At 37.3% G+C, this 27,387-nt stretch overlaps 2 protein-coding genes across 4 annotated transcripts; one reads left to right on the plus strand and one right to left on the minus strand.

The window, feature by feature from the left end:
- Positions 1-587: 587 nt before the first annotated feature.
- On the plus strand, positions 588-27,385 carry TFB1M (transcription factor B1, mitochondrial). Of its 3 annotated transcripts, none has more exons than XM_039568859.1 (8): positions 588-666; positions 1,378-1,535; positions 3,064-3,215; positions 6,749-6,857; positions 8,597-8,748; positions 13,031-13,150; positions 23,969-24,096; positions 26,539-27,385. In XM_039568859.1, exons 2-8 carry the CDS (start codon positions 1,403-1,405, stop codon positions 26,798-26,800), a joined length of 1,056 nt encoding a protein of 351 aa, XP_039424793.1. In that variant the 5' UTR covers positions 588-666; positions 1,378-1,402; the 3' UTR covers positions 26,801-27,385. The 3 variants fall into 3 exon arrangements, with proteins under 3 accessions (XP_039424793.1, XP_039424795.1, XP_039424794.1); XM_039568861.1 differs by lacking the exon at positions 588-666 and adding an exon at positions 689-738; XM_039568860.1 differs by lacking the exon at positions 588-666 and adding an exon at positions 914-1,020.
- On the minus strand, positions 14,898-20,383 carry CLDN20 (claudin 20). The gene is made up of 2 exons (XM_010400471.3): positions 19,998-20,383; positions 14,898-18,023 (listed from the first exon to the last, which is right to left on the minus strand). Exon 2 carries the CDS (start codon positions 17,937-17,939, stop codon positions 17,280-17,282), a length of 660 nt encoding a protein of 219 aa, XP_010398773.1. The 5' UTR covers positions 17,940-18,023; positions 19,998-20,383; the 3' UTR covers positions 14,898-17,279.
- Positions 27,386-27,387: the final 2 nt, after the last annotated feature.

Genomic DNA, 27,387 nt, shown 5'->3' on the forward strand with positions numbered 1-27,387 from the left:
GGTATCAGACAAACTGTGCTGCCACAGAAATGGATAAACTACACTTTAATGCACGATGACGAACGTCAACAGGTTTGGGTTTTTATTGCCCAGAATCATCCTTGCCAGGTACCACACTGGCACACCCACAGCAGTGCTATCTCATGGCTGTCCCTGCCAGCAGCGCAATGCAAGGTAAGCCCTCTCACTGTTACTCCAATGGGGCTTCCCGTTAGTTGTAAGTCATAGCTGTGCCAGAAGAGGTTGGACATTAGGACGAATTTTTTCACAAAAAGGATGATTAGACATTGGAATGGGCTGACCAGGGAGATGGTGGAGTCACCGTCCCTGGAGAGATTTTAAGGAAAAGACTAGACGTGGTAGTACTGAGTGCCATGGTGTAACTGACATGGCGGTGTTCAGTCACAGGTTGGCATCGATGATGACAAAGGTCTTGCCCAAACCGATTGATTCCCTGCTCCCTGGCAGCCACGTGAGGAACAGGGAAGGGAAAGCTTTCTGTAAGGTTTATGCAGAGAGCGCAGAAAAGCCCGAGCGGGCACAGGCCCGCGATTATCGCTGGGAGGGGCCGGGAAGCTCCCACACCGCCCGGCCCCGCCCCGGGGCCCACTGCGCATGCGCACCCGGGCGGTGGCGCGGGTCATCGCCTCCCCCGCGCACAGCCAGGTAAGGCGCCGGGACAGCCGCATGCGCAGCGCAGCGCCCCTTTCTCTTCCGGGTTGGCGCCCGCTGCTCCCCGTAAGGAGGCGCCGCGCTGCCCGGGCTCCGCTCCGCAGGGCCCCTTTCCGCTGGGAGAGGCGCGGAGAGAAAGCGCGTGCGGCGGCGGGGCGCCCCCGGTCTGGCCCAGCCCGGTGCGGGCGGCGGCGCCCCGCGATGCCCCGCCCGGCCGCTGCGCTGGGACTGCCCCCGCTGCGCTGCGGCGTGTGCGCCTGCGCACTCGGGGACGCCGCCGCGGACACGCGCGGGGAGGGGTGCGGGCAGGCTGAGGGTGGAGCTCTCCCAGCTTTTCTTAGGGCCACGGTAATTAAATACATTCTGCCTTTGCGTGGTGCCGTGAAGTCATCCTCGTTACTGATTCTTTTCTAAAGTAATGGAAGGTTGACATTGAGTAATTGTGAGAGGGCTTACCTGAGGCTTTGGCAGAGCTGCAAAATGAGACTTGCCCAAATGCCCCGAATTCGTGCCGAGCATAAGCACTGCATCCTGAAGTCAGAATTGCGATGCATGGAGTTTAGTCTTCCTATAGTCCTCCTCTAATGATTTGTAAATCACATCTTGGTTTGTAAGCTTAGTAACGTTTTCAATATTAATTATAACTTATTGTAATTGTATAATTTTTTATACTTAATTAGAATCATCTTTTCGGTGTCTCTCTAGGAGGAAGGACTGAGAGTTTTGTCTTATGGCTGCGCCAGGAAAGGTGGCAGCTTTCCGTCTACCTCCCCTGCCAACTATTGGAGAAATTATTAAACTCTTTCGCCTTAAAGCACTGAAACAACTTTCCCAGAACTTTCTACTGGATTTGCGATTGACAGGTTAAATATTTTATTATAATATTTTTAGCTAATATAGAACACGTATCCCAGTTTTGTCAAAATCCAGAGTATAGCTAAGGAGATGACATTTGCATAATAGCATTTGTCAGACTATAAAATGGCAGCTCAGTGGTAAACCTTTATAATAAAGGTCTCTTTTAAAAGTAGTTTTAGGTTTGACAAATTGCTCTTACTTACTCCTCAAAAATAGGTTTCTTTATAAATTGGAGGGCAATTTTTTGGATAGAAACTATATTCCTATATAAAATATGGGTTGACTAAAATGCAAAAATCTAAACCAAAGTAGTACTTTTACCATTTGGATACTATTTTGGTTTATAAATTGGACTTAAAAATTAGCATTTTTTTCAAATTACTCTGTGTCATATGAAGTATTTAATACATTGAGCAGTTTAGAATTTGCTATGTGCTGTAGTTACGAGAGTCATTTGTCTCAGTTTATCAGAAGGGCTGTAGCTTTTTTGAACCAGTTGCATTGTTCTGAACAATTCAGTTTTTTCCAGCTTCATGTCAGCAGTGGGTGACAAAGCTGGCACTGTTCTGTCAGTCAGGGGTGGGTGTCCTCGCTGGCTGACTTTTGCATTAACAAGTACAGTACAGCTTCATGTAGCTAATGATTTGGTTATGCTTGAAGATTCAGGCTGATAAAGATTCAGAACATGGAACTCAGTTCCACTTTCTGAACAACCAGACGCTTACCCCAGAATAAAAATGTCTGCATGCCTTTTGTAAAACTTTACAAGTCGACAGGTATTTTGGATGTTTTTTATTTTTATTGCATACATAAGAGATCATGGAGTGAGCAGCATAATTTCTATCAGTATCTTCTCTCCATGCTTCCTAAGGATCCCTTTGTTTCATTAGCTACATTTTCTAGTCCCTAATCTGTCTTCTTTCATGTCTATATTACTTTCTAATGTTGTATGCTTTAACTTACATACGGGTATTCCTTCCTCGCTCTTTCAACTGCCTTGTTTTCTAGAGCTACCAGTTGCCTGTGTTCCAGCTCTTCATTTAGTCCAGTTTCTCCCTCATAAAATTGCTCTGTACATAATAGAATCTTGATAGCGCTTCACTGTATCATCCTTACTTCTTAAATTGCTTTGAAATACACGTACTGTAGTGAAATACCTTTATAAGGACAAGTAGTGAGACCTTAGGGTGTTGAACACAAGTGCTTGCTTGCAGCACAGTAGTAGTACTAGTGTACAGATGAGGAGTGATACTCTCTTTTTATTTGTTTCTGTAATGAGCACAATAAATACCAAAGACATAAAACTAAAATTAGGTTTTTTGCAAATAGCTCAGTATATCTTGTAGTATGAAACAAATCTGAATTCTGTGCAGTCTAGCGGGTGTGAGGATTTCACTGGGATGTGTCACTGTTTATGTCTGTTCTGAGATGTTCTGAGATGCTTGTGCTTGTGTAACAGTAAACAATGAGGTTATCTTAGTGAGCTGGATCTCCTGGAAAATAAAGGCTTAGTATGTTCTTTGTGTCTTGCAGACAAGATCGTGAAACAGGCTGGCGAGCTGAAAAATGCCCATGTTTGTGAAGTGGGCCCTGGGCCAGGAGGAATTACCAGATCCATTCTCAGTGCTGGTGTTGAACAACTCCTTTTAATTGAAAAAGATGCTCGATTTATTCCAGGATTGCAGGTACCAACTGGAGAAAAATTTGTGTACATGTAACCACAGCACTGAATAAGAACATTTTGAGAACTTAGAGAGATTCCAAGTGTGTTGTTGGGATCTCAGCACTGACAATAAGTTGGTTCTGTGGCAGAAACCAGAGCTGTAATTTGCTTGCAGATAAAGATACACAGTATCGCAACTCATTGTTCCTGCTTTCTCATAGACCCTCTAGGGACCTGATCCTGCAATGGAATTACTGCCAAGGCTTGTCAGGGTTTGTTTTTAAGACTGAGATATTTCAGGTGTATTTCACCATGATGGTGAAATCATAACTTGAAGGCAGAATGCAATGTCCTTTTATATGGTCTTATCTTTCATTTTAATCCTAGTAATTATGCTTTATTAAATTGAGAAGGTGTATCTCCAGTTAACAGAGTTCAATGTGGGTTAACATCCAGATAAGAATAAAGCAAGCATCTATTTTACATTTTCAAAAAAACACTCTTAAGCTTTTCTTTGTTTCTTTTAAAGTTGGTATAAGTTCACGAGTCATTGTGGCATTTTCAAATGCTATCTACTTGTGTTGCTGGATGTTCATGGAGTTTGGCTGTATAAATCCAACAAGAAAAACAGAGTCCAAAAACCTTAAAATTTGACTGTGTTCTTATGTCTCTACCATCTCAGAGCAATTGAAAGGGCTTTCCTTAAATTGCACTGTGTCTTTTTCAGTAAATCAGCAGCAAAAATGAATAGGTAGTTCACTTGAGAACTGCCACGATCTCTTTATATGATAAAAAAAATGTAAGGTATGAATGAACATGGTCATATGCTTAAAGTTGAATGTGCATGTAATTATGTCTGTAGGCTTAGCCATTAATAACGTATAATATGCCATCTTCATTGTATGAAATGTGAAACTTTCATGTTTTCACTTGAGTGGGGGAAATCAGCATTTTTGCTTTAGATTTTAAGAACTGGTTTGGGACTGGACAAAATTTGAGATTAAATTACACTTGTTTTAGTAAAGAGAGCTTTTTAAATACTTGGATGTTTTTTCTGATCTTCCAAAAGCATCTACTGCAACAGATTTATCTGAATAAAAGTATACTTTTTGGCATCTAGAATGAGCTTTTGGTGTGTAATTATCTTTACTGTTCAAGTGACATAATTTTAGTCATTATTTTTAACTGCCAGTCTCCTCACAGTAGAAGTGAATGTCTGAATGAGGTTAGTGAACATAGAGGTGGTATAACTCAGTAATAGTGGATGTGAATGAGCAAGAAATATGTTGCATCCATTAGTATGGAATGTGGTATTGCTTTTTTCCTATACAAATGAGAAGATATGTAACAGTGTATCTTTCATTTCTGATAATGTGGGTTGTAATACTTTTTCTGGTTTTCCAAACAAACTATCAAAACTCATGCTCATAAAAGGGTTGAGATTTGAATAAGGGAAAATGTTAGAGATTAAAATAACAATTGGGGACTATTACTTAAAATTATGTCTGTTAGATACTTTTAAAATTGCTGCTGTAAAGCATACAGTATTTTTCATTAACTGTTTTTCAAGCTGTGGTCTCTCACAAAACTGAAGTTTTTGAGTTTTTACTGCAAAACTGAAATACAGTGAGGAACGTATGTGTACAGAGTTAAAGTTTACACAAGCTGAGAGTCTGCCAGTTCTCCTCAGTCTTTAAGAATCACAACCTCCCTATGCCATATGCCCTAATAGTTTTTAGGCTGGAAGGACTGATGAGGAGAGAAAGGGAGCGAGAGAATGTATTGAATATAAAATTATTCCAGGAACACCATTTCATGCTTTAAACTATGCCCCTTATGCTTCCTTTGTGCCCTTTTGGTTGTGTGTGAAGAATGAGAGTATCTGTATGATGGAACACTCTTGGCTGACGTCCAGCTCCTGGAGCTGTGTTAGCTGAACACATTTTCCCTTCAAATGGAAAAAGCTTCACTGGGTTTCCAAGTCTTTATTTCAAATTATAAATACAAGGCTATGATTTTGTGGTCACAAATTAAATGCAATTCTCAATTATGTAGAGTGTATTACTCAGCAACCCCTCAGCAACTCCTCTTGATAAGAAAACTGTTATTAACAAACGACACTATTTTCTTACTTTATTGATCTAACATTTTCTTTCATCCTGTTAGAGTATTTATAACAGCTTCAAAGAAAGATTTGACAAACCATGGTGGATTTTGTATGTCATATAATTGCTAGTGTAATGCTGAAAAGTCCATTAAGTGGTTTGGAGTTGAGGTTAGTTTTATTTTTTCTGTTTGGAAATAATTGCACTTAAAACATGCAGGAACACTTAGTTTTTTGTTAAGCTTTTATTGCTCTACATAAAATTTCGCTATTTTGATAATAAAAAACCCCAAACTTTTACTCAAAAAATTTCATGACAACATTTTGTGAGCAGTATGAGAAAGCAGTATTTTCCTTTGGCTCAGAGAATGGTGAAAGTTGTTTGTGCCCCTGAGCATCTAAACATCATTCAGATTGAAGATGGGATTAACAATGGTGAGCAGTTTATTTGTGCAATTAGCCACTGGCACTTAACTGTTAATGGATTTGGATTTCTATGCAAAAGCAAAATTGTTCTTTAAGCCATTTCTCCTTATTCTCTTATAGGATCAATAAATATCCCCAAATATTTTCACCTTTGAAAATGTTACCACTGCTTTTGAATTGTGCTGTTTGTGCATAATTTCATAGCATAGGAGAAAAGATTAGTACGACACTAAAAAAGCTTAACTAAGTTTCATAATGGGAACTGACACCAGAAATAAAAGAATTGTCTGCCAAACTATAACCAGTGCTGAATTTCCATATCAGCCTTTATTAAATACTAGATAAGCTGTGCAGTTGGGCTGCAGAAGCTGACAACGGAGATGATTTTGTAATGTCTGGAAGGATAGAAATTAGTGAGATCTTCCCTACTGCTAGGTACTCACTCCCTCTTTTCAGTGGATTCCTTGTTTTTTAAGGGTACAAGTGTAGACTACTACAGGGAATATTAAGAGAATCTCTTCCACATTTTTCATGTAAAAGCAAAAATTAATATTTCTACAGCCTCGTATCACATATGGCTGAAATTGGATAATAGGCCATAAAGCTGTGGGGGAAACAGAATAAACAACATGAGCCCTCGTTTCCATAGGTAATTGATCTAAAAACCTTTTCAAAACCTTGCTTGCACTACTATTAAATCAGGTGAGGTCCTGCTAGTGACCTGGGGCTTGTTAATTGTTGTTGTTGAAGAGACTCTTACCAGCCTTTTCAAGTTCGAACTCTCTATTAAGAATTCTACATCTGTGAATAGTTAAGTGTTTACAGAATCATACATTAACCTATTTCTAGTGTTTGCTTTTTGAAAGTAAATACTTACTAATAGTGTTCTCAGTTTTAATTCCTACTGTGCTTTGTTGTATATTGAAGGTAAATATATAGCAATGGTTTCATTCTTGCTGTGGCTGAAACTGGAAATCAGTTTGGTTAACACTCACTGTGGATTCTGCTTGCTTGCTTACAAACAGATGCTATCTGAAGCAGCTCCAGGCAAAGTGCGCATCGTTCATGGAGATATCCTGACCTATAAGATGGAGAAAGCTTTTCCAAAGCACTTAAAAAAGGACTGGGAGGATGGTTAGTATTTGCACTTGATTTATTTCATTTTTTAGTGCTTCTGAGTTAGTCTTAAGTAGTGTTAAAATTGAAGCTCATTCAGTGCAAGTGTTACTCTCTTCTGGTACATGTTGAAGATAAAGGGAGAACTTTTTCTTTTCTTTTTTTTTTCCCCCAGAAGGAAACAAAGAACTGTCTTCCTTTTCTAAGACAGAACAGTGGAATTTGTGTGACATTGACCTTAGATAACAGTGAGGAGCTTTGCAGTTATTAACCTTAGAGTTTCTTGACTGTACAAATAGGACTCCTGGACAGCATAAAAGGAGGCCGAATGGTGTACTTCTTGGCTTCTTCCTCTTTTTGAAGAAGTCAGAAATCACCACTGTTGTTGTTCCTCTGAAGAAATTTCTGTAACTTGCTTTGAAACTTCTGTAAAACTTGCCCTCAAAAATTTAGGTTTCGCATTGCTTTGCTTTCAGCTGGATATCTTTGGCAAAAATAGAATCTAATCAGTATTGTGGTTTTTTGCCTTTTTTTTTTTTAAAGTCTGAGGTTGCAATAGGATGCTATTTTCTATTGCAACCTTTTAAAATATGTAATAGTATTAGATAAATCAGAGATGATCTCCCAGTCCCCTTTTCCAAATTTATTAATTTAAGGTAAAGTCACTGTTTGCGGTGCTTCTTTCTGACTTAGGACATAAAAGACCATGGCATATCATGTTTACCTTGAAAAATTGTATATTGTATTTTTCTCACTGCAAAAGGTAAGTGCTTCACAGAACAAACTATGAACAAATGTATTTGTGACAGTGTAATGCAGTTTTAAAAATTTACCTTTCTTGAAGATAGTCACTATTGGGTTTTGAGCTGACTAGTTAGAGGTAAGATACATTTCTTCTGTGTTACTTGCCATATGAAAATCTGAAAGGCTGATGGGTTTCAAAAACCACAGTCTCTGATAAATGTGTAATATCACAGACTAGAAATATCACAGCCTAAAAAGTGCATAATAGGTAAAGTGTGCCAGAAAAATAGCTTGAATTTGATATTGTCATCGCTTATTCATGTTATTAAATATTGTAGTATCTAAGAAACAGCACACTGGCTTTTGGGTTTTGTCCATTTCTGTTTCACTTCTGCCTAGACATAAGGGTCCCTGCTCCCTGTGAAATCCCTGTGTTGTGTTGTACAACACACACACAGATACTGATATGATCCATAACTGAAAACCAGGCATCACTTCTTATGGCTAAGTCTTGTACTTTAATACCTTTTGATTTCAGAGGTCTCTATACAGAAGGAGAACTCGGTCCAGTGTGACTTAGGTGGTTGTTCTGAGGGTTGTTAGGACTCAGTTAAATGCCCCTGGGAGGATGTGTTGGACAGGAGTATGTGTATGACTATTTACTCTGTACCTAATAGTCGTAGTTTGACATTACAAGAACACTGTTGTAGTTTTGCCCTTCTAGAGTAGCTCAGCTGGAATTTACTCATCAGCTGAAAATCATCTGAAAGCTATTGATTTATTCAAATGTAAATGGGAACGAAACCTAACCACTTTTTTCCTAATAAATACTGAGAATAGTAGCACAGTGTGAGTATAAACGGACAGGCATCATTTTGGTGTGGCATGATAAAAACTGTTCTCATATTTTAAGTCTAGGCTGATAGGCCTGTATTTTTATTGTGTTTTATTTCTTCACAAAATCTTGGATAAAACTTCTTGACAGTTGTTTTTCTTCTTCTTAATGTTAACAGAACCACCAGATATACATATCATTGGAAATCTGCCCTTCAGTGTTTCAACTCCTCTAATCATCAAATGGCTTGAGAGCGTTTCGAAAAGGGATGGACCTTTTACTTACGGCAGGACACAGATGACACTGACTTTTCAAAAGGAAGTTGGGGAGGTAAAATTTTAGCATTTTTCCAAAAATTGTACAGATGCTAAATTGAACAAAAAATTGTTTATACGCAATCTTTTATTCAAAACTACAAACCCAGTCTTAGCTGGCTTTGAAAAGAGAGGAAAGGGTTGGGTCAATTTTTAGTTTGTGTGGCTGTAAATTATGAATTTTGATGAGTTAATTTTCTACTCTGATCCTTTGACAAGCACGTAATTTTTTAAAACCTCTTATGGAGGGTTATATTTCCTTGAGGTACTCTGTCCTTTTCTGAAGTCTGATTTCTTTAACATGAATAGATTGCACAGCACTCTTCGGTTTTTAAATATGTTTATTCTCTCACAGTCATTTGTGCAACATGCCATCAGTCTTGTTTCTCCTTAGCTTTCATTCATCTCAAGAAATACACTTATATTTATTTTCTTTATCCTCTTTATTAAAAATAATTTTTTTAAGAAACACCTTCCTTGAAATAAGAAAAAATGGAAGGTTAGCACTATTTCCAGTTGTGATTAAACACTTAAAACACAGGGGGTGTTTGTCGAGACCGTGGAAACTGGCATTGGCTTTCTTGAATGAGACTTGATACCAGAATTATTAATGTATTGCTGCCATTCTTGTGTGTGTAGAAGATCTTAATTGACTTCTGTCACCACAAGTCCAAGAGCAAATTGATATTTTACTTTATATTAATAGTTTCTTAAAGAAGGCCAAACTGATGTGCAGTGTAGTAGTGGTAATGCCAGATCAGTTGATACTCAGTTGGCTTACTCCATGGTGCTTTCAGACTTAAGAGTTTATTTCTGTTGCCATTGCATGAAACATGTAACAACATAGAGAATGGAAGGCTTTTTGTTTTGCAGTTATGGAAGCAGTCTGGCTTTTTTACAAGCATCTCACTTGCTTTTATAAACAAAAAAAGGAGTTGCACATCAGCCTGAAAATGGAATTTCCATCTTATGGCTCCACTGTTTGTAAATACTGTGTTTTCTTTGTGCAGCTTCAATGTGTATGTTGTTTTAATTTTAAGCCTTCAAAGTAAAAATTCGAATAGGAAAATTCTGATTTTTTTTTTTTCTTTTCTGTGAAAATTAGTAGTAAGTATATATGCAAGTGGAATGTCTGCTGTTGTCTTTTGAGTCAAAGAAAACCATATTGTGCTGTCATTGCTCTAGCCTTGCAATCAAGATTAAAGAAGTATTTCCAGTATGTGGCTCTAGAGAACACCAGGGACAAACATTTGGTATGAAATAAACCAGATTTCTTAGTTCAGTTCCGGGCTCATTTGGTTTCAGGCATTAAAGAATCCACATCTGTTTCCCAGAAGGTCTTCATGCCATGTGAGATTAGGCCTTGTTGCAAAATATGGCTAATGGACTGTGATGTGAAAGGCAGAGTGATGGTGGGTAAGATACATGGTTATGTTACAGCAGTGAAAAAATTCTCCTATCACTGTATGGGAGCACTCTGGGCTTTCTGTAGCTGTACCCAGCTGCGCACATCATTGGTGACATGCAGATTATAGTTTTTCTGCACCCAGCATAGCTCAATTAGGTGCAAAATACCATGCACACTTCACTTCTTCTACTTAAAACACTGCTAAGTTAGAAACACTAGGAAATGGAATGTGTTGTTTACAGTCATGCAGTGAATCAGTGTTAGTTGCTGAGTTTGCATTCTGAGATCTCTTGATTCTTGTTCAACACAATTTAAACACAGGTCTTCCTCTAAAGACAAAATTGTTCATGGTTTCTGGTTTGCATTTCCATTATTGATTTGATACCATGAAAAGAAATTGTTTTGAAGGTACTATTTTGTTTTATGATTAGGTGAAAGAACAGTACTTAGGCTCTGTGTCTTTTCTCCTGACCCTCTGGAGTTGCTTAAGGTAACCATTGTAAATAGGTGTATACAGGCTTATTAAGTATTGGGAAAGAGAGAACAGTGTAATGCAGATAATAGTGAGTTGCTGCTGATGTTTTATATATCTCTGAATTTATGGTCTTGATAGGGAAATGTCTTATACTCAAAAATCTGGCGTCGTCCCTGGGTATTTCTAAGGTAAGAGTCTAAATATCAAAGAAAGTCTGTGTGTATGTTATAAGCCCAGCAAAAACATAAGATGTGTCTTGGAATGAAGTGATGTGCTTTATAATTAGTTAGGATAACTTGATGTGAACAGTAAGAAAGTGAAGCAATGTGCTCTCTTCTTTATGGTCAGACTTCATTTTGCCAATATAATAGGGAAGTAAATACATTTGCCTTTCTTGCTGGTTGTATTTTCCTGGTTTTCTGTTTCGTAGCACAGCAATGTTGGTGTGAGTTAGGTCACTACGCATCTACTACTGGCAGCCCACTCTGTTCTGATACGATTTAAGTAAAGTGCTTAAAGCTGATGAGAACCAGCAGTTATTTTATATGCTGAATCTGAGGCCTGTTAAGGATGATAAGGCCAAATATCCACAGCAGTTAAAATAGCACTTTTGTGTGTCAAACAGATAATTTTTTTTCTCTGTAGTCTTAAATTTTTTAATTATTACTCACTTTGTGGGTAAGAACTTTTGCCTTGTCCCAAATTCCTCAGTGCTTCATCTCAAATCTGTCACCTAGGCCAGGTTCTTCCAGCCCGCTTACTCTAAAATCGATCCTCTAGCAGGGCCTGTTGCTACAGAGCAAGGAGTAATGGTTTTAAACCAAAAGAGGGTAGATTTAGATATAAGGAAGAAATTTTTTACAGTGAGGGTGGTGAAACACTGCAGCAGGTTGCCAAGAGACTTGGTGGATGCCCATCCCTGGAAACCTTCAAGATCAGACAGGGCAGGTCTCTGAGCAACCTGACCTAGCTGCAGATGTCCATGCCCATGGCAGGGGGTTTGACTGGCTGGTCTGTATGGGGTGCCATACACAGGTATGTTCCTGCTGCTGTAGTTGAAGTGGTTTAAGATGGTATTATCCAGATGTTAAGTTATCCATTCTGTAACTGAGAAGCAGGAACTTACTGACTGAGACTTGCTAGATGGTTTCTGGGAGAAGTAAAGATAGGTTTGTTTGAATTGGCATTGGAAGTGTTGCTCCTAGTGTTGCCATTAGGTCAGTTTCATTTTTACTGCAGTGGTGAAGGAAGTGCGTGTCTGATTGCATTGTTAGACTTTGCAGTCTGGGTTTTTTCAGAGAATAATAATTTCCTCTGAAACAACAATGAAGGTAGCTTTAAATGCTGGTGTAGGCAAAAAGAGTCACTGAGCATTCTTTCCAAAAAGTCGTTGGAAAGTATTTATTTGCTCCATGCAGAACTGCCTTTTGAAAGAGTTGTTTGAAAAAATGTGAAACTTTGGCAACAGGTTTAGCTTTTATTTTTCAGGGATAGGTTTAATAAGCATGTCAGCATTTCATGAATAGGCTTTTCATATGAAGCTACATGGTGTACAAATATTACCAGATATGCAAATTGGGGGTTAATTTTTATTTTTTATTGAAGCAGTGGTAAATACGAACAGGAAGCATCAAAATTCTGGTTTTGCGTAAGTTAGTGAAATGAGTTCTATAATTTGAAACTTGTTTTACAAGATGCTTTATATGTTTAAATTTTGTTTGTGCAAGCAAAACACAATAAAGTGTGTTTCTTGCCAGGTCACAAAAGTGTAGGAAACCTCTATCCAGGCTAGTATTTTGTAAAAAATTCTTGAGAAAATCAGAGAATACTTAAATTGAGTTTTAAGTATTAAATGCTCTCACTGTTAGGCATTCTAATTTTATGTAAAGTAGATCCAGCTTCCTTGCAAATATTGTAAGTGTAGAGCAGTTAATTATGAAGAGCTTTTGGTTTCTAGCTGATCTTGGGTTTATGGAGCTTTGTTTCATCTTGAAGAAGCAAAAAAGTGGTAATATTTTATACAGAAACAGTGGAAGGAAAGGATTGTGAGAGTACTGTCAGCTGGTGTTAGGTTTGTTTTGAATCCTGCAGTCAGAATAGTTTTAGTTTTCTCTTGTATCCCTACAAAATTCTTTTGGCACTCATTTAGTTCTGCAGAATTTCTAGGAGTTCCTTTTCATGTGCATTTGATTGCAGGATTGAGGTTGTAAATCAGCATGGTATGAAATGAAATGGTATGAAGTGCTGCTGTATTGGTGAAGAAAATTTTAGATGAACTGGGCATACAATTTGATATGAGTTTTTAATGATTAACTGCTGATGTTTTTTTAAATTTGATTATACTGAAAACCAAGCTTTAAGTGATCACTTTGTCAATTCAATATGATTGATGTGCATGTTTTGATTTTCCCATAGAGACTTACAGCTAATCCAGGAAGTAACCAACGTAGCAGACTGTCCATCATGGCTCAGCATCTCTGCACTGTGGAAAACTGTTTCATAATTCCAGGTCAAGCCTTTGTTCCAAAGCCAGAGGTAGGTTTTCCTGTATTTATTTGTGGGTTTTCCTGTATATATTTGTGGGTTTTGTTAATTTGTCAATCAAGCAACATATTTTATTTTGACTAAGGAATGTCGGTGTCTGCTCTATTTGAACATCTCCATATTACAAAGTAGAGGGATGTGAAATTCCTGTAAATGAAGCATGCTTACTCTAAGAAAGTGCTTTTTCTTTTTTGTGTTCCTGAGAACTTGGCTTTGACCTTCAAACCTATCTGCAAATTCAGCATACTTCTTTGGGTGTTCTGGAGAGGGAGATTAGGATTTAATGGCAGGATAGTCTGCTAGGATTGGAGTATTTTTGGAAAGCCTGCTATTTTACAGTTTGCATTTATAAACAGTTTGGGAATTGTGCCTTAAGAACTTGATAGGTCTTTTAAAAGACTGTGATAAGAAAAGCTTTTCATTTGTCACCTTTGTCAAACATCTCTAATTTTACCATGTCTATAATCTGTATGTTTCACCCCAGTCATCTTTAGCATATTTTATTCCCTCCTATTTGCTACAGCACTTTGTCACCTATATCCCACTGATTGTTTAAAAAAGTAACAATCTTTGCTTCCTCTTATATGTTCTTGAGTGAGTAGAGAACAATCTTTGTTGTCCTCTTATCTGCCCCTGATTTTTATTAATAGCCATTATGATTACAGGAATAAAAAATGAAAAAGTTAATCAGTATTTTGGACAAGAAGACTTTTTATTTTGGTTTGTACTTTTTTGTAAAAATTTGTGCCTGACTTTAAGTAAGGTCTGTGTCCCTGAATGCGTGTGCAAATCATAGGATCGCAGAAATATTTGGGTTAGCAGGAAGATCATCTAGTGCCATTTCCATGCAATGAGCAGGAACATCTTCAACTAGATCAGCTTGCTCAGAGCTCTGTCCAGTCTGATCTTGAACGTTTCCAGGGATGGACCATCCACCATCTCTCTGTTAGTGTTTTACCAGCCTCATTGTAAAAAACTTCTTTATATCAAATATAAATCAATCCCCTTGGAGTTTAAAACCATTATCCCTTGTCCTATCAAACTGCTGTTCTGTTTCAGAAATGAACTTGCAGCTTCTGAAAGTCCCTCTTAAACTGGTTGGTTCAGCTCCTCAATACATCTCCCTTCCCATTTATCAGAATCTCCCTCTTGGTCCTTTTTACTTTTCTGGCATATCTCTTGAGAACCTGTGGAAGGTTATTTTCTTGTTTATCTCTATGAATATTAAGGCCTCTATATGGGCATATTTTGATGATAATTTAAAATTCTGTTAGTAGTTTTTGAGCAAGTAACTGTTCAAACATGTTAAATTACTTGTTGTGACAGCAATCTGTTGTGAAAAAAAATGACAATGCTTAAGAAATCCTATTTTTTGCTTTGAGGTTTTGGCCTAGGGTTTTTTTCCCTGTTTCCTAGCTGAATGGAAAATAATTTCAGGATGCCATCTCACTGTCAAGCGTGTGAAATAATTTTAAGTAAGGCTAAAATTCCAGTTTTATGGTGGTGATTTCTCAGTGGTGGGTACAATTTGAGTACTAGTAGAGCTAGTATAGTCAGAAGTCTAGTCCAGACTGTGTCCCAGAATTGGGAAGCTTATAACTGATATTTCCATTTTCCTGTATTGAAAAGGCCATAGTTGACCAAGAGTGAGATAACACACAGAGTTGTGACAAATATCTTAGCATAAGCATGTCCTAGAGTCAGTTGGTGCTCTGTTGAATAAAAAAAGCAGTACAACTAAAGGCAGGAGTATTTTTATTTAATGTATTTTTTGGAGTTAAAAAAAGTATTGCTTATATTGCATAAGCAGAAAGTACAATTTTTTCACCCAGAGCTGGCACCTGTTTTCTGTATATTTTGTTTCCTTTGAACTCCTGTTGTAGACTGATCTTCTGTTTTGTCCTTGTTCTTTTAGCTGTAGACTGACATGGTTTTATATGTTACTGTTTCTCATAGAATCTGTTTACTTGAAGAGCTCTTGCAGTGTACTGTGAATGAAATGGCTCAGTGCTTGATTTTTGTTTCATAGCTATACAAAGTACAGGTACCTTTTTATAAAGTTTCAGGAAAAAGAATTTGCAGCATATGTAACCAATGAGCATCTTGGTTTGCTCATGGTATGCCATTACTACCTTTTTCTTACCCTCTCCTGTAAAAATGCCTCTTGGTTATAATTTTTGCAAACAGATTTATTTCCCATACATGGCAGTGATCATGGCTTAGTGTCATGTCAAACCCCTTTCTAAAGGTGGAGATGCAAGTTTGTGAGAAGGAGTTGTTTACTTCATTTGCTCGATGTATGAATATTATTTCGACATTTCTATGAGTGTTGAGACGTGAAAGACTCTTGGTTAATGGAATGGTGCTGCACAACATTGTGTCTAGGAAAAAAGAAACCAGCTTTTTGGTCATTGTGAAGTCTCTGCAATACCCAGTAACTGCTGATAGTTGCATTAGTATAGTACAAAACAAGCTGCTTGATTAAAACATAGGAAACTCAAAAGAGCTGTGTAACAGTAGAATAAAAGCAAGATGTAATGCTATTCTGTATGTGAAGAATGAAGGCTCTCTATGAATAAAGACTCCTTACATATTAAGTGCATAAAGCAGTCCACTTTCCCAAATGCTGTAACAGATTTTTTTTTTTTCCCAACACACTAAACATGTAATGTTTGGGCTCTTTCACAGTGTTTTAGCAAATTTCAGACTAGTATCATGGGAAATGAAAGTTGTGTATAAATATGCAGAATAAATGGCAGTTGATTTTATTGAAAGGCTCATCCAGCATTATATTCCTAAATTTAAAGGCCTGTATCATACCCCTTTTCATTCATTGATTTGGTTCTCATTTAGAGAGGTATTTAGGTAGAATACTTTGCCAATGACCAATACAAAACAAAATCTGCGTGGTGAAAGAAAAGGTTAAAGGATTTAAGGTAATTATTCAAAATAAGGCAGTTAAAAAAATAAAGAAGCTGTCTCTTTATCACTGTTGTATAGTAGATTTTATAGTAATAGAATACCTGGGAGTGGGCCTGAAACAGACCCTAGAAGAATAACTAACAGGAATTAAAAGGTTCTTTTAGAAGGTCAGAAATGTAGAAGACAGTAAGTGGTTGCTGTGTTATTTGAGCTGTTCATAGCTACTTTTAGCAAGTGTAAGCTAGAATGTTTGCAGATGTTTCTTGAACACAGATAATTTAGTTTCTATCCTGTTTGTTACAGTTTGCAGGTGTTTTCACAGTTATGGTTACATTTCTCTTGTCGTACTGCTCCTCATATCTAGCATTCACTGTGTAGTGATAGATTAGTAGCAGTTGGTGAATGTCCAGCACGCTTTCCTTTAACAATAATAAATGAAACCCTCAGCAGGTGGCAGTTTGGGGCAGGAGAGCTGTGTTTGGCAAGAGCTGAATGGTGCTGCTGATCCTTCAGCCTGATATGCAGAGTATACAGTGCAGCTAAGGTTTGGAGCCTTGAGCTTTTGTTGTGGATTTGTTTTGGTTGGTTGATTTTTTTTGTGTATGTATTTTTTGCTTTGTGGTTTTTTTTTTTTTTTACAAAATCTAGTTACCAAGGCAATTTAGAATTGAAAATGAAAGGCAGATATGTCTGCTTTTTAAAAACCTTTGAATTGCGCTTCTTGGACAAATAGTTTTTGGGTTTTTTACCTTGCATCATAATTAAAATCAAGATAAAAATGTAAAATACACTCTAAATGTTACATGTTATTGAAAGTCTAATTCACTAAACAGAAAGCAGTTAGTTTTTAGTCATCTTTGCTGTAACAAGACATCAATACATCAATTGTACAGTTCGTTATGTTTTTAAAATAGTTCCTTTTTCTTCAAGAAATGTTACTTGGGAAGTCAGGAAGAAGGGTTTGAAAAATCTATAGAATAAAGTACTCTTGTAGCAGACAAGTGTCTTTTCCTACATTTTTCCTTTTCATGGATGCCCCTATAAATTAAATGCCTTGCATGAATATAACTTCAACCCAGATACAGGAAAAGTTAAGTGCTATATTATACATTCTTTAAAATAATCAAACTACACTTAACACACAATCCCCCCCCCCCCTTGAATGGATAGAAATACTTCAATTGATAGAAGTAACTACTTATACATAGTCCTTCAGGTTGTAACCTGCATTGCTCTCCTGCTCTGTGGATGGGAAATGGTGCTGCTTTGGAGGGTAAGTCCATGCTCCATGCTGCCTTTTGAAACAGGAAGAGCAGAAGATCACACCTGCGATAAGCAGAAACCCTGCTGAGATGAATCCTGTATAAACTGCTCCTCCTGGTTCGTGTTTACTACTCTCTGGAATGGTCTGGTCCAGAAAATTTGAAATAATTTCTCTTGTATACCAGCATGTTGGTACTAATCCAAAGATTCCTGCAAGAATGAAGCAGACCCCTCCAGCAAAACAGGCATGATTTTTGCTGTCAGTGTCCCCTCCCAATTTTGTGCATTTCATTCCGACCGTAGTGATGCAGATTCCAAAGGCTGATAGGATACAGGACAGTACCATGGTGGTCCGTGCAGCCTGGATGTAGACAGGGAGAGAGAGAATGGAGTATTTCAGGGTACAGCTGAACATCCCAGTGCTGTACCACGTGCAGTCCATCCAAAGTCCTTGCATCTGTGTAATAGCTGTTATGATATTTGAGCCAACGTCTGCATTTACCTTCCAGTGTGGTAGCAGGGTGGCTGCGATATCTCCAAAAACACCAAACAAAGCCAGAATAAAAGCAAAGAACTGCAGGCTTGCTGATGCCATGATGGTTATCTTCTGTCACCTTTTGTCTGCGTTTTCTCTCCTGGAAATGAGTAACTGGGAGCTTCGTAGCCAAGCTGTGGCCGCCTGTGTAACAGGGAGGAAAGAGGGGGAGGAGAAGTACAAGGGGGAAAGGAAAAGAAATCAGCAAACAAAAAAAGCTTGCGTTTAAAAGTAGAGCTATCTGAATGAATATCTGAATATGACCCTGCAGCAGCTGAGCTGCTGTATGCAAGGTACTTGAACAGAAATGATGGCAAATGGACAGTGCTTTAGAACTGCTTGTAAAATGGAGCTGCTGCCCTTTTGTACATGATTGCAAGCCATCAAGCAAAACTTTTTACTGCAGTCGGTTTTGGTAATAGCACACAGATCGCAGGCTTATTAGATAAATATATATTGTAAATGGAACACTAGAAACTTGCAGAGTAGAAGTCACTGTGGTAGGAAAACACTGTGGTAGAAAATATATTGTACTCTTCAATTACCATGTTTAAGTGTGTTGATAGCTGTAGCCAGCTCCTGTTGACTATTTTATAACAATGGGTGCTGTTATACCATCTTTTATTTAAAGTATGATTAAAGGTAACCCCTTATTTCTGATTTTTAAATATTACCTGTTCATCTTTTTAGTAAGTGTTATAAAATATCTTGGGTTTGGAGGAGAATAAAATGGAATTTACTTTTTGCAGTATTTTCACATTAGTCACATATGACTTTTCTAAATCAATATTTTATTTAATTTTTATTAAAACTTACCAATTTTTTATTTTCAGTGATTTCAGTTCCTTGACTTAGAGCAGTAGATTTAGCAAGTCATAAGAGTGAGTATGATCTGCTTCTGTCTCTAAAACAATGTTTTTAATACCTGGTATGAAACAGCTCATTTGTGAAAGTGCCTTTTTTTAATCAGTCACCTGTCTGAAATAAGTTGCAAAGTCGCCATGAAGTGGCAGTTTAAAAAAATCATTAAAAAGCTCCTTGCTATTCTTTTACAAAAAGTCCAGTTTCATTTGACAGATGGGAACATTTTAGGCAGTATGACATCTGTGCAGCTGGAATGACAGAACTGTTGCTGTTGCATCAGCTGGACTATTGGGATTGCAGATGTAGAACAGGGGTTTGAAACCTCTGAGAGGAGGAATAGAAGGTGGTACCCTGCCTTGCCTTTTGTGTGGGGCTTTGTAGGGGTAGACAAAGGGCAGACTTCTTAGAAAGCATGATCCAGACTTTCTATCTAAATATGAACAATGATATTAAAATTGGTCTTCAGCATTAGAACTTTTTTTGAAAAGCCATAAAAGTAAGCAATGAAATTGAAATAAGTGGAATACAAAATATCTGTGGCATTGTACTCTTGTTTCAGTTCATTATACATAAGACAACAAAGTTTTGATCGATATGTATTCTATCAGTCTTCAGTGGTATTTCTGAAGTAATTAATATATTTATCCTCTATAGTACTGTTATCCTCTATAATATGTAGCATAATTCTCTATATTCTCTATATCATTTGTTTATACTCTAATCTTTTTATATTGTATTTATTTCGGGTAATTGTTCAAGGATGTGCTAATTCTGTCCAGCGTATATATATTAAAAATGCTTAAAGTTAAGGTGAGAATATTAACAGCTACTCATTCTTAAAATCTTACTTCAAAGACCTGCCTATTTCCAAATCCCTTCAGTTTGTTCAGGCTGGGAAGAGATGTTCTGGCAAATACATATCATTTACTGCACAGTCCCATGGGCAAGATGGCTTAACTTCCTTTTACAGAAGGAACTGACAGGTCTGGATAGCTCAAAACTCATTCAAAAAAAACTCATTGATATTCTCATTCCTATTCTGAAGCAGCTAATTAGTACCCTGAATCAGCCTTTTTCACTGCTTCCTTTTTAAAATGTCAGTATACACAAACATGCATAGAACACTGCAAATGGTAGCCATACATTACACTTAATGGGATGAACCAAGTTAAAGGCACGATAAATTCAAGTATAAGCATTACAATTGTAATTAAAAATACAGTTATGTTTCATTCCTGTTTGTGTAGGACTTACTGCTGGATGTGAGGTCTGAGATGTTTTCTTCACTGTAGATATCCTGGAAAATGCAGTTTCTCTTGAATGGAAGTATCCCTTCTCGTATAAAACTGCATTGGCATGTATTAACAAAATTTCTTGGAATGTTGTTTTTTTTCTGTTCTCCACAGCAAGTGCATTACTGCTGTTTGTTCTCTCTCTTAGTTCCATCTACCCGAGAATAAAGGAGTACTTTGTTTAGTGAGTTTTGTTTGAAAAACACTCAGTAAGGGAAAGCAAAGAGATTATGGAATGAAACAGACGGAGGCCCTTAGTCCTAAATACATAATGATACCCAGGTTCTATGATGGAAAGTGTGAGCAGTGATTAAATGGAGTAAAATCTTGAGAATCCAGAAACTGTAGACTTAGGGACTGGGGGGGAATAATTAATTTGCACTGAGAGCCAGAGAGTTTTGTTGCTTGTCAGTTGTTGTTTTTTTTGTCACAGATAATCTTACTAAGAGTTTAAATTTCCTAGAAAAGAACTGTGCAATTTATTTTAATTTGTAATTGGAACAGCAGGACGCTTCTATTCAACTGCAGGCTTTGCTTATCTGTTCCTGATAGCTTTAGCCTTCCGTAGGTTATCCTATAACTTTTTACCTTTATATGAGGCTGTCGAAAAGAATAAGGGAATAAAGCCACTCAATAAGGCTTCTATGGTAAATGCAGCACATTGGAGAAGTGGCCTCAACAAGTTGGTGTGGGAAAACAAGAAGCTGGGAGAAGTCTTGCCATTGCAGCAGTGATATACCCATAGGTTCTGTAGCTGACTTCTGGTCTCTTGTGGTTCTGTTTGTGAGCCTGGTGTGAATGGAGTTACTGCAGAGCTGTTCTTACATAGAAATTATTTCTGTTAGTGCAGGGGCATAGTTACTTTCTGCTGGAAGTAAACTCTCATTGGAACAAGATTGCTATGAGATGCACATATCTGGTGTTAGACCTAACATTTGTTTGTAGGAGACAAACTATTCAGTAGATAAAATGCTACTTAACACTTGGATTGTGAAAGTGCTGGCTTAGAACTATCTCAGTAGGATTTCAAGCAGTCTGTTTTAATGAAGTTGTAATATGTTCTGCTTAGGTTTCAGTTCCCTATGGGTAAATTACAGCTTGAGGAAAGGTTATGTGGGTTTGCTCTTAATACAGCCCTTTTGCAAGGTACACGTACTGCCCATTATGAGACCTTCATTGTCAACATTTAGTAAAAATTGTCTCATTTAAGCTTACTCTGATTTAGAGTGTTGATTTCATTAGCAAGGCTGCAGACTTGTGTGAATTAAATTGTACTCTGTTGTGTTCCTCCTGCCCTACCAGAACATAAACCTTCATTGTACAGATATACTAAAACAGTAAGGGGTGAATAATTACTGTACTATTGACAGTTTGGGGTGTATCAGTTGAATAATTTTCATATTCATTATTTTGTAAGACTTGAGTGTTATTTTGTAAATATGTCTAACATACTTGGTGGGGTGAAAAGTGTTACTAGTAAAATCATCATGAAATCAACTTGTGTATTTTAAGTGCTCTTGTGTTCTCTATTGGCTTTCATAATTCTACTCTCTATCTGATGCATATTAAAAGATATAGGGAAAATAGCATGTATAGTTTTAAAGGAGTGGCCAATTACAAATGAAAAGCTTTCCCCTGTATCTGTTGCTATAGTAACCAAGCAGCTTTCCTGGGGTCCAAAGAAAACAGCATCTGTAATGGAACTGAGGAGTGTTGTGTTTTGTTTCAGAAGCAGAAGTTACTGCCCACTGGCCTTGAGATTGCAAATTGAGCTGTTTGGCTCTGAAGCTGTACACTGCATCTAGATTTTGTTGTCTTTTCCTTCAGAAATTGTTGTTAAAGATGCAGCTCTAACTCCCAAAGAGCCCTCATTTCTCACTTAGGAAAATTTCTGCAAAATTGAGGTGACTTGGTGATGCCACATGGACAATAAGCTTGTTTTATTTCCTGACCAAAATATAGATAAACATATGCATGTGCCCTTAGTATTTCTGTACAAGGAGCTGATTGGACATGAGAATTATGTATTTGCTCTGTTCAAAAAGATTAACTTTTCTTATACTCAGTGTGAACACAAGTTTTTTCTATATCCCTGTGGTCTTCCTGACAGGAGCAACCTGTGGCAAAGGCAGAAGCTCTGAATGCTTGAAAAATTAAAAATGTGGTTTGGGAAATAACTTCTGTGTGTTTCACTGCGGTTTCCATGTGTCAAGTTTTTTTGTCACCTGATTTTTAATTAAGTTCTTGTGCTTCACATTTTAGTAATTTTAAGGGGGTTTTTCTGTCATATTTTTAACTCTAGCTTTCAGAGAAGGTGGACAACTAGAAAAAAACACTCCAGTAATATATACTTGGGATCAGTAGTGCTAACACTGGAAAGTTGCTGTGGGTTTTTTTTTTCATCAGCACCATTAATTGCTGTTTTCTTTCCTTTCTCTAGCCAGTATGTTTGCTCAGCTTTGTAAGTTCTGTCTACGTGAAAAACTTACGTTGTTTGGATTTTACAATTCGTTTGAAATACAGTAATTTGTGTTGTAGAAGCATTTGTACTTGATAGATTACTTGACAGCTGAGCTGTTCCCACGGAAAGAACAAAATGGATAGATGGTACCTTTGTGTCAGAATATGTCCACATCAGAGGTTGCTGTGAGCAGTTTTGGTTGAAGCAGTAGGAAAAACTTTCTTTTTTGAAGTACTCTCGTGCTCTGGGTTATCATGAACAATTGGTACATTGAGAGTGTGCTTCAAGCAGCAGCTGTTCTTTGGTCTGATTGTGTCTCTTATTTCTGTCAGAACTAGCACATGTGATGATAATTCATATTCTGTGAGTGCCAATATTGACTGTCAGATATTTTTAAAAAATTCAGTGATTGTCTATCATATTAGCAGACACTTTTTAATAAGAGACTAAATATTTTTTAAAATCTGGCACTTAGAAATTTTTAATCATTCAGTACCAGTACTTGTACACATTGTACAAATTTTCAATGTGCTTCTCCACAGAAATTTTTCCTTTTTCTTGTTGTTAATATCTAGTTTGGAAGATGAACTGCTTTATATATTGTTGTGCAGAAGGGGAGTTTAAATCCAGCTCGTAATTTTTAATACAGAAGTCTGAATTCAGGAAGTTTTCTATATAATACAGTGTCTCTATAATTGCATGACATATACACATACATATAAAAAACATAAAACGTGAACGTATTGTTTCATTCTCTTTTCAGACACAGGGCAAGTGACTGTTCTGTGAATGAGTCTGATTTGAGAACTATAAAAGAATATATACAAGCTTATCTCTGTGGAATCATTCAAACATAATTTTGGATGAACTGCATAACACAGTGTAAACACAGAGTTGTGTGGTCACTTAAACTGAGTGCACTTATTTCTACCTACCATTCCTTTAAATAGACTAGAAATCTTAATACATTGAAAAGCAATTCCTTGGCTTACAGTTTAGAAAAGCCCTGGAGTAACAGAAAACATATAGGGAATAGGTTTGATTTCTAATTATAATACCAATTTTCTGCAGCTGCCCTTCAGCCTGTATATCAAATATTGTCTAATTTCTGTATTATGTCGGAATTGTCTTGTGGAAGGATCTGAAGACAGAAGTGCTAATTACTTTACAGATTACATGGAAGTTGCTCTAAACGGACAAAGTGCCATGGGGGTAAAAAGTACCGAGTACTAATGGCATGTGAACTAATTGGAAATATGTAGATAACTAAGACTAAAAATCTGTAGGGTCCTGAAAGCTAAGGCAAATTTTTACATTCCATACCATGACATTAGTCACTGCACAGCCGGGTTACCTGCTGCTGTAATGCCTTCCTGTATTGTGCCTGTTTGCTGATGTCTAGCCAGGTAACTTAGAAGTAATGTGTCTCAGAGGAAGATGTCTACTCAAATTTATCTCTCTTTTCCATATAGGTGGATGTGAGTGTGGTGCATTTTACTCCATTGGTGCAACCAAAGATACAGCAGCCATTTGAGCTGGTAGAAAAAGTGGTTCGAAGTGTTTTTCAGTTTAGAAGAAAATACTGCTTCCGTGGAATTGAGTAAGTATTTTCAATGAAAAACTCCCAAGTAATGTTTTTGTAAATGCATCAGCTACTAAATCAGTTAGCTATTCATTTGATTTTATTCTTCCCATTTTGAATTTTTCATCATAGTTCATCAGATCTTTCCATTTCAGAATGGTTTCTGGACACAAAAGGATGAGATTAATATCTAATGTAATTATGAAATAATTATTTGTGCATTTTTGTTAGTGCAGTTGAAGTTGTTAAAATCACTAGGATAAAGTGGTCATCTTTTCAATAGATTGTCTGTCTCAGAAATGAAAAATACCCAGCCCAACCACAAACACTACAGAATGATTGAGTTAAAAACCAAAAGTATCAAAATCCAGAACCAAAGATGGCAGTTGGAGGAGATTTTGGTGGAAGTGTGAGAAGAACATCATCTGTAACAAATTTGACTTATTTGGGGATAGTGTCAAAAGGTCAAATTTTTGTTTCTGTGCTTGCCCTTTTATGGAGTTCTTACTGGCTCTTCAAAAATCCCCATCTCTTACTGAGGGAATTTATTAGCTTATCTGATGTGACAAACCTGAAGTCTCTTCTTCAAGGATCCTGTTAAAACTCCAGCACTGCCACGTGTCTGACTTACTATGGGCAACCCCCAGCATGCAGCACAGTAGAAGGTGTGACAGAGATGCTGTTGGGACGAGAGGCATCTCCTGAAGCCTGGGGTCCCTGAATGTTGCTGGGCATAGTTTTGGCCCTGATGCAGTCTAGAATTAGGGTGGATACCACCTTACTGTACTACAAGCCTTCATTGTCACTGTTTTAAAGGTGAGCAACGAACTTTGCATGTAGTTTTGGTTTGTTGGGGTTTTTCTCCTTGAGGCCATCAGTGCCATTGACGTGTGGGATGCAGACATTGGATCTAAAATGAGTATAGATTTCTCTGTGTTAAAGTTTGAGTATGCATTTGGAAATGTTTAGAAAATGAAGTATCCAAACTCTAGACTGGCTTGTTTTTGACTTACAGGGTAGTAGTGGTTTTCTTTTTTCTTTTCTTTTTTTCTTTTGTGAAGGAATGGTTCCAGTTGACAATGTAAGCAGAAGGCATGTGCGATCAGCATTATCTATGTTATGTACAATATTTTTACCAAAGTTTAAAAAAAACCCCTCCCAACTCCTGTGTAATCTCAAATTGCTAATAACTGCTTTACATTCTTCTGAGGCAAGGAGGGCGAATCTGAACTTTTGGACGTCACGTATTCCCCTAGCAGCTTATCATACTTTAGCCCTAGTGTGCAGCTAAGAAACAAAATCCTCTTATTCTTTAGCTGACCTGAAAAAAATAGCAAATTTTGGTGTATAATAAAGCTGTTAAGTTTGTTATAAGGTTATCTGTCACACAGACTGTATAAAAACAAGGCAATAGAATAATTTTATATTTGTATGAATTCTGGGATTTGAGATGTGAAATATAAGATGGAGCTATGAAGTCCATATTACAGTTTGAGTTGTGGTTCACGGACATTGATAAGATGGTTCACAGTCTGTAAAAAAAAAGGTAATAAAAATAGTTTTTGCTCCAGGTATGTTTTTTTAACTATCGAATCAAAGGAAAGGGGTGTCAAAATAAAAATTGATCCATTTTAACCTTGCTGACCTAGATGCTGAATTAATGGGAACATTTTGTCAAAGGCCTGAAGTAGCACATACTTCAGAATGGGTTTCCCAGAAGTTTCATTTTTCACTTGTAATTTTAAACCCCTTCTTAACTTTGTGTTCTATCCACCCAACGAAACTATCACTTACTTACACAAAGCCATACTATTCATTAAAATTTGGGGAACTTCTGAGAGAAAGGTGCTAATGCATCTGGCCCTAGAGTAAACGTACTGATATGCCTATGAACAGCAATAGAGCTGAAAACAAAATCTAGGACTCCTGCCACATTCTCCCACATTCTAAATATTAAAATGTGAATGGCAATTAAATACTCCTTTCCTGCTTCTTGGCTTTTTTTTGACATTAGAATGAGAGTATTAATGACAAGTGATAACTGTCTTTCCCATTGGAATGAAACAGTCTGAAAGAAAGTCATATGGTTTGGATCTGATCTGTTTTGTGCAGTTTAATCTGTTGTTACTTTCTAAATATGAGGCTAATTCTAAGAAGGCTCTGTGCTTGTATCCACACCCAAAGCTCTTTTTAATGTTAGCAAACATGAACATAGATGTGTTTAGTCTATAATGTAGGTATGTGCTTTCCTATGGTGTCATAATTTGTATTTGCAGTAAAAGGACCCTTATATGTTTCCATTGCTCAGATAATGAGCTATATTAGGAGTGCCAGAGCTAAAATAGTGACATAATTAATATAGGTTTACTATTAAGTAAATTCCATGTTACTCTTAAGGGAAATGTAATTGTCTGTCAGAATTGTTGACATTTGTTTATCTTCACCCCTTTTATCTTTTAGGACCTTGTTTCCTGAAAATGGACGCTTGAAAAGAACAGAACAGCTGATGATGACAGCAAATGTTGATCCAACTCTGCGTCCTTTTCAGCTCTCCATGTCACAGTTTAGAAACCTGTGCAATGCATACAGGAAAATGTGTGATGAAGACCCAAGCCTTTTTGTGTTCAACTACAGAGAAGAACTAAGGCAAAAGAAGATGACAGAAACTTTACTTGGAAGTACTGGTCATCCTGAACAGACTGAAGAGCAAAATCAGCTGTAACAGCACAAGTCTGATTTTTTTTTTATGAGTTTTAACTCCTTGATCTACAGGTGTTGACTCAGTAAAAGAAGGCTTATATGTTCCTACATCTGTGCAGATATGAAAGACCTACTTTAGGGAAAGCGGTAGAGAGGGCATCTCTCTCTATTCCGTTCAGCTGCAGACAAAAGGGAAAAGACAGTCCAGGTTCTTTTTACTTCAGGGAAATGGCCAGAACACATACCAAGAACCAAAGTATGTTGTGAGACAGGTCGTTAAGTTGCAGTACTTCTGACGTAATTGAATTTTGTATGAATGGAAGTGCTTTACTGAAATGGAAGAAAAATACTTTTCAGACTTAAGCGTATAAGATGATATTTGGGGTTTTGTGCTTTTTTGTCCTGGAACATCCTACTGTGCAGAGAAATTTAAAAAACAGTAGCCAAGACTCTTATAAATACACTCAAGTGACTGGCTTACAGGAGGATAAAGTGCACCAATTGCCTCAAGGTCTGTTAATACTCTTCTCATTTATGCAGAAGCAAAGAATTTGGGATTTAAAGCTCCAACTACAGAAAAGCAGCACAATAAAAAGTAGAAAACATGGC

This window comes from Corvus cornix, chromosome 3 (genome assembly GCF_000738735.6).
Source record: "Corvus cornix cornix isolate S_Up_H32 chromosome 3, ASM73873v5, whole genome shotgun sequence".
Classification (NCBI taxonomy): Eukaryota; Metazoa; Chordata; class Aves; order Passeriformes; family Corvidae; genus Corvus; species Corvus cornix.

Bases quoted from the DNA above. Each gene is read 5' to 3' on its own strand.
- TFB1M (XM_039568859.1), top strand. From the start codon at position 1,403: ATGGCTGCGCCAGGAAAGGTGGCAGCTTTCCGTCTACCTCCCCTGCCA. The intron at 1,536-3,063 runs GTTAAATATTTT...TGTGTCTTGCAG, and splicing joins ACTGGATTTGCGATTGACAG to ACAAGATCGTGAAACAGGCT. The intron at 3,216-6,748 runs GTACCAACTGGA...GCTTACAAACAG, and splicing joins GATTTATTCCAGGATTGCAG to ATGCTATCTGAAGCAGCTCC.
- CLDN20 (XM_010400471.3), bottom strand. From the start codon at position 17,939: ATGGCATCAGCAAGCCTGCAGTTCTTTGCTTTTATTCTGGCTTTGTTT.